The sequence below is a fragment of the Gadus chalcogrammus genome, chromosome 4 (genome assembly GCF_026213295.1).
Source record: "Gadus chalcogrammus isolate NIFS_2021 chromosome 4, NIFS_Gcha_1.0, whole genome shotgun sequence".
NCBI classification, from domain to species: domain Eukaryota; kingdom Metazoa; phylum Chordata; class Actinopteri; order Gadiformes; family Gadidae; genus Gadus; species Gadus chalcogrammus.
The window spans coordinates 10,148,015-10,154,202 of record NC_079415.1 but is presented as its reverse complement, the minus strand read 5'-3'; the positions used below and the strand labels follow the sequence as shown (position 1 = coordinate 10,154,202).

Genomic DNA, 6,188 nt, shown 5'->3' with positions numbered 1-6,188 from the left:
GTAAAATGCACAGGTTTGAAAATGTTTGTCGAGTGGACATATTAATTTTTTGTGTGTATTTGTATCTGCAGTGCACTAAGACAGAATTGCAAGAATTGCAAAAATCAAAGGACGGGGCTACCTTTGTCTTCATTATACATAGGCCCCCCTTAATATCAAGTGTACATTTATCTATACCAAGACATAAAGAAAAAAATGTCAAAGGTCAACAAATAAAAGCATGAATCACATTCACAAACTTTAGGGATGATTAAAGTTATTTGAAGACACTTTGTAATGTGCTTTTTAAATGGTGCTGAAAAAATTCCATTATATATAGCATATAAAACATGGTTACCTTCTTGTTTAAAGGAAAACAAAAACATAGCAGCAGAGGTATGCAAACTGGGAGAACTCTGACCTCTTGTGGTAGTAAATTATAAGATACATTAAGACACACTGAGTAATAAGTCATTCGTTAACAGGAGAAAGTAGAAAACAAAATGGATTGGTCCATTTCAGTCAAAATTCATCCTATACAATTAGAAAAGAATTACCAATCATTAAGAATCTGTTAAGATGGTTTGCTATTGGTAAAAATTAAGATAGCGCTAAAATGGTTGATTACTCTACTACCGTTCTACTTATTTATATTAATTAAGCAATTTAGTTTCTTTTAATTTCTTTTTTATTTATATCAATCAATTTCGCTGATATTTCTATCACTTAATGATCAAGTCCTTACATTATTACACAGATAACCATGACTTAACGAGTTTCCAAGTATGGCCGAATAGAAAAAAATATAGAAGATAAGCAGTCATGGGGAGTCATAAGTACCTGAGAGGGAGAGAGAGAGAGAGAGAGAGAGAGAGAGAGAGAGAGAGAGAGAGAGAGAGAGAGAGAGAGAGAGAGAGAGAGAGAGAGAGAGAGAGAGAGAGAGAGAGAGAGAGAGAGAGAGAGAGAGAGAGAGAGAGAGGCAGGGCCTCGGTTGACATCTTGTCAGCACGCCACATTGGAAAACACTGCCCATTGCCCTCCGCACCCGATCACAAGATTAACAAGGTCAACGCTGTTTTCCTCCAGACCCCTCCACCGCCGACCTACCCGTCCCTCAAGAAGAGCGCCTCTACCCTGGGAAGGGGTCACAAGCTCACAGGTGTCCTCTCTGGAGGATCTCGCCAGATTCTCATTCTGGGCGTCTGAACTCAAACTTTGGATCACATTCTATGATCGCCCTGAACCACCATGACTATCTCAGTGTTCTACTGTCTGTGGTACGGCTGCCATCTGGGGGTAGTGCTGTTAGAGGTGTTCAACGGCCTGGGTGTAAGCAGCCCGGTCCTTTCCGCAGAGAAATACCCCAGGAGGTCACCCCCGGGGAGAGATCTCCACGAGAGCCCTCTCCAGTGGAGGACCCATGACCTAGAGGCCCAGGGCCTCCTCACACAGCTTCTGTCCACGCTGAACCTCACCGAGCAGGGGCCCCACAGGACAAGGCCCCGCACGGCCCCAGAAGAGACGGCCGACTATATGTTGGAGCTCTATAACCAGTTCGCCGAAGACTTCAGTGCAGTGCCCTCGGCCAGCATTGTGCGGAGTTTCAAAAATCAAGGTACAACGCTTTTTTGGTCTAAATCTAATTGTTCAAGGAACAGAGGGTCGATTTGTTATGTAAATGTTGTGGCAACATTCTACGATTGATATGCATATTGCTTTGTATTCTTGGAAGAGATCATTTATTTTGAATTGTAAAATGCAATTTGTGTAAATTGTCTCTTGGGTATAGGGCAGAAAATAATGCATTGATTTTCCAAATTTGAGTAAAATATGTATTTCTTTAAATAATTTAACTTTAATTTCCTATGCTAAGGAGATGATTTTATTCAACATGTCTCAACCTAAACATCCTACTAATTCAATGACGTGCCAGCAAGCCTTGGATTCAACTGTTTCAACTGTTTCAACACAAATAGCCCGAAATAAACATCCCTAGACCAAAACACTATATCCTTTTTTAATTTCAGACTCCTCCCCCTACAGAGTGACAGCTGGAGGAACACGGATATACCCCCTCTTGTTCAACCTCTCTGTCCCCCACCACGAACACGTAAGATTAGCTGAGCTCCGTCTCTACACCGCCGTGCGCCACTCCATATCAAGCACACACTCCGCCATTGACCGCAAGGTGACCGTATACAAAATTCACGAGGGGGACCTTTCAACAAAAGAGGCGGTCACAGGCCAGAGAAGGAGAGGGGATCAAGGGGTGGTGTCGGAGATGGAGCGACTGGCCACCAAGCGGATCCATGCCAAAGGTCATAACTGGATGTCATTTGACCTGACTCATGCCGTGAACATGTGGCTGTCGTCTGGGTGTGCAGGGACACACAGACTGGAGGTTCACGTCGAGAAGCCCCCGAGGTACGAAGAAGAGAAGGAGGAGGAGGAAGAGGGCAGGATGGCAGCAGAGGGGACAGAAGAAGAAGAAGAGGAGGAGGAGGAGGAGGAGGAAGAGGACGTCGTCATCGAGCGAAACGTAGAAGGCAACCGCAACGCGGTGATCGTTGTGTTCTCGGACGACCCGGCCAGCGATCGCAAACAGGATAGGAAAGATCCGAGCCGGAAGACAGAACAGGAAAATCTCCTTCCTGACGACCTGGACCAGCATAGCGTCTGGGAGGCTGTCGATGACAACGTGGGCCACACTTCCCAGAAACACCCAGATAAACAATCCCACTCCCACCACCACCACCAGCAGCATCAGCAGCAGCAGCAGCAGCAGCAGCAGCAGCAGGCCCCGCCAACCAGAGTCCGCCGCGGCGCCAAAACCGAACCCTGCAAGCGCGCCCCACTTTACGTGGACTTCAAGGACATCGGCTGGGACCAGTGGGTGATCCAGCCGCTGGGCTACGAGGCCTACGAGTGCAACGGCGTGTGCAGCATGCCCATGACCTCCGAGGTGTCCCCCACCAAGCACGCCATGGTGCAGACCCTGCTGAGCCTCCGGCGCCCGCAGAAGGCCTCCGCCGCCTGCTGTGTGCCCACCCGGCTGGACTCCATCCCCCTGCTGTACCACGACAACGGCGTGGTCACGTTCAACCACAAGTACGAGGGGATGGTGGTGGCCGAGTGCGGATGCAGATAGTTCTGGTGGACAACACTTCGCACCGTCAAAAATATAAAAATAAATGAATAATAGAAAGCATCACTTAAACTTCAACAGCGCTTACTTTATATATATCAAAATATTTATATATATATATAGAAACATACCCAAGATTTGCTGCTTCTAGCTATAGATAAATAGTATTAGTATCGTAGTATAGAATAGTATATATTTTTTTATTCTGTGTCAGATCATCTCGAAATGATGACTTTACTTTTTCTCGGCTGCTCGTAAGACAATGCAAGCAAACATTAGACGCAGCATGGAGGACAAAGGTCTGTGCTGAAATAGATGTTTAGGGCGCCCCCCACCAGGGTCTCTTATCCCTCAGGGCTCTGCCATCTATGCACAGAGAGCTGCCTTGCAGACGCATTAGTACACTCGCTTCCGGAACAACCCTGCGACTCCCTACCAGGCCATGACTTGAGTGTGGCGAACCCCGCCGCCCCGGCCTCCACCCCCCCTTCACCTCCTAGGGCCACATGCCACGCGATCCACTCTCTGCGCCTCACTCCTCACTCCTCACCCCCCCCATTCCCCTCTTCCCCGCCCTCCATGTTAGGCGATAAGGAGGTGTCAGAACCTGCAGTCCTGTAGACCATCACTCAGGATGAGCCGCCCCCCCAACCCCCCCAAAGTGGACAGCGGGGCTGGAGAGGGTGGTGTCACATGGGGCCTCAAACACCAGCGGCAGGTCTTATACTGGGTAGAGCTAGCCAACGAGCGCGTTTGTATGGCGTGACTCCGCCAACTTCCTTTTTTACTGACACGGGCACGGGCTTTGAGGCCCCCCCCATATCAACACCATGGCAACCGGATAACTGGAAAACAAAAAACCAGTCATATTATCGCTGGTTGGGCTTGTGCTGTTAACAGTTGGAAGTGGATAAGGACAGGGGATTAGCATTGTGGAACATTTGAACTGCATGGGATTCTTCATGTATCAAGATTTGTTCGTGCCAAGTGTACATAACGAAGCCGTCATCCCACAGTTGGGCTTTTAGTTTGATATGCATTTGCATGTGGGATATTATATTTATTGATAACCAATGGGGATAGAATATCTCAGTTTATCTTATGAGAATTTTAAAAGATGGTACGCTGGCAATATATGAGATGGATAAAAAGGGTTTATAAAAAATAAGAAAGATATGACGTTTTCACATTTTCATTCAAATATTGTTTCTCAAATAATATATATATATATATATATATATATATATATATATATATATATATATATATATTATATGTATATATATATATATATATATTTATATGTATATATATATATATATATATATATATATATATATATATATATATATATATATATATATATATATATATATATATATATAAAACAAATATATGTTAAATAAAATAATTGTTATTCTTAGTTTTACCTTTACTTTTAATGTTGTGGTACAGGAAGAATGTGCCAAAACAATCACATTTGTCAGTGATTTCAATAATTGAAATAGTTTCGAATGAATGTTCAATGAATGTGTGTACTTATTATTATACATACTGAATTCTGAATTTTTAAAGAATAGTGTTTATGGCTTATGAGTTATGTCATAGCATAATACATCTATTTTTTCTAAAATAAACTAGCACTACAATGTTTTCATAATCAAAATACAATGACAGTGTGTTTTATATTTTAGATGTTATATATCTGCTGTTGTTTATCTGCTTTATCTCTCACCTGATTCCTGCCATGGAAAAAGTTGTGATACGTTTATCATTTTATTTTCTTTGGATTGGTCCATCCTAATAGTTTTTGGGACTGCATCCCGTATTATGCTAAAATCATCTGCTGTTATGTGTTTTAAAGGCAATGGGTTTCTCTATTCATTCTAGAAGCATTTTAGATAAGAAGATTGATTCCAGACAAGACATTTTGAAATCAATAATTTCATTAAGCATGTTAAATGTTTTCGATTTATATCTCAATGTAAAGGAGAGCGAGAAATGGTGAGACGATTTATATCAATTATATTTGAACCACTAGGAAATGTCTTTATATCAAAGGTCTGAAACATCTTTCACAACAGGACTTTGTCACGAAGAAGATGCCTGAAATAGTTGAGGCTGAATTTTGCCACAAGAGAAAACAACCAATTATTTGTTCACTGGGGAAATAGACTTTGGTTTATAATACATTTAAATAAATAAAAACTCTACAAATAATTTATGAAAATGCATCATGGTCTCATTTTATGTGCATAATTTCTTATTTGCTTTCATGGATTTCGATCTACTTTCAGTCATTTTTCCTTGATCCACTATGTCCACCTTTTCAATGAGCGTAATCTCAGTAATGCTCAGATGTTCAAGGACACGCTAAGCTATAGCCTACACATTATTTGCTGATAGGCCTATAACGCTAAATTTTTTTAACTGGGGCTCCACTCATTACACATCGATGGGTGACTTGCTGTTAAGGCTCGTTATGCTTGTGTTTTGTGTCCGATGATAAAATGCATTTTATCTGGTGTCAAAATAAGCAAGAAAACTTTTGACAGGTTTTGACTACCGTATCCAGCCACTGAAAATGATGAGCCTCCTCCCTTAGTTCAATGACCGACGTCTCCTGGTAGGATGTGCTAGGCTTCCCTACGAGTACTGTAGGAATAAAGTAGTATCAGCATTATCTAAAGATGCGTGAAACCAGACAAAATAAACATGGGTCGGGTCCTATAGCCTATATACCTTGACACCAAACCGAAGCACAGCAAATATATTGTTGCATTGTCTTTTCTAACTATAGCAGGTGGCCTTTATAGGATCACAACAAAATACAATTGTCCAAGTAAACGTCTGAACATTTAAGTCGAGCCATGATCATGTCCCCCATCTCCCCCAACAGTGTGTCAAATCAACTCGCAACTAGAAAAAACACGGTCCTATGTTGTGTCTGTATTAAACCACATAGGTAATATCCGTGTTTTCCGTGTGATAGTTTTCCGATGAAATAGCTGGTTGATTAATCATTTGTTTATATACACGGAACTTGCGTTCTAATAAATTCTGG

General features: G+C 42.3%; 1 protein-coding gene across 1 annotated transcript; it reads left to right on the top strand.

The window, feature by feature from the left end:
* Positions 1–995: 995 nt before the first annotated feature.
* LOC130381318 (bone morphogenetic protein 10-like) lies at positions 996–4,266 on the top strand. Its single transcript, XM_056588836.1, has 2 exons — positions 996–1,594; positions 2,007–4,266. Exons 1-2 carry the CDS (start codon positions 1,228–1,230, stop codon positions 3,125–3,127), a joined length of 1,488 nt encoding a protein of 495 aa, XP_056444811.1. The 5' UTR covers positions 996–1,227; the 3' UTR covers positions 3,128–4,266.
* The last annotated feature ends 1,922 nt before the right edge of the window (positions 4,267–6,188 follow it).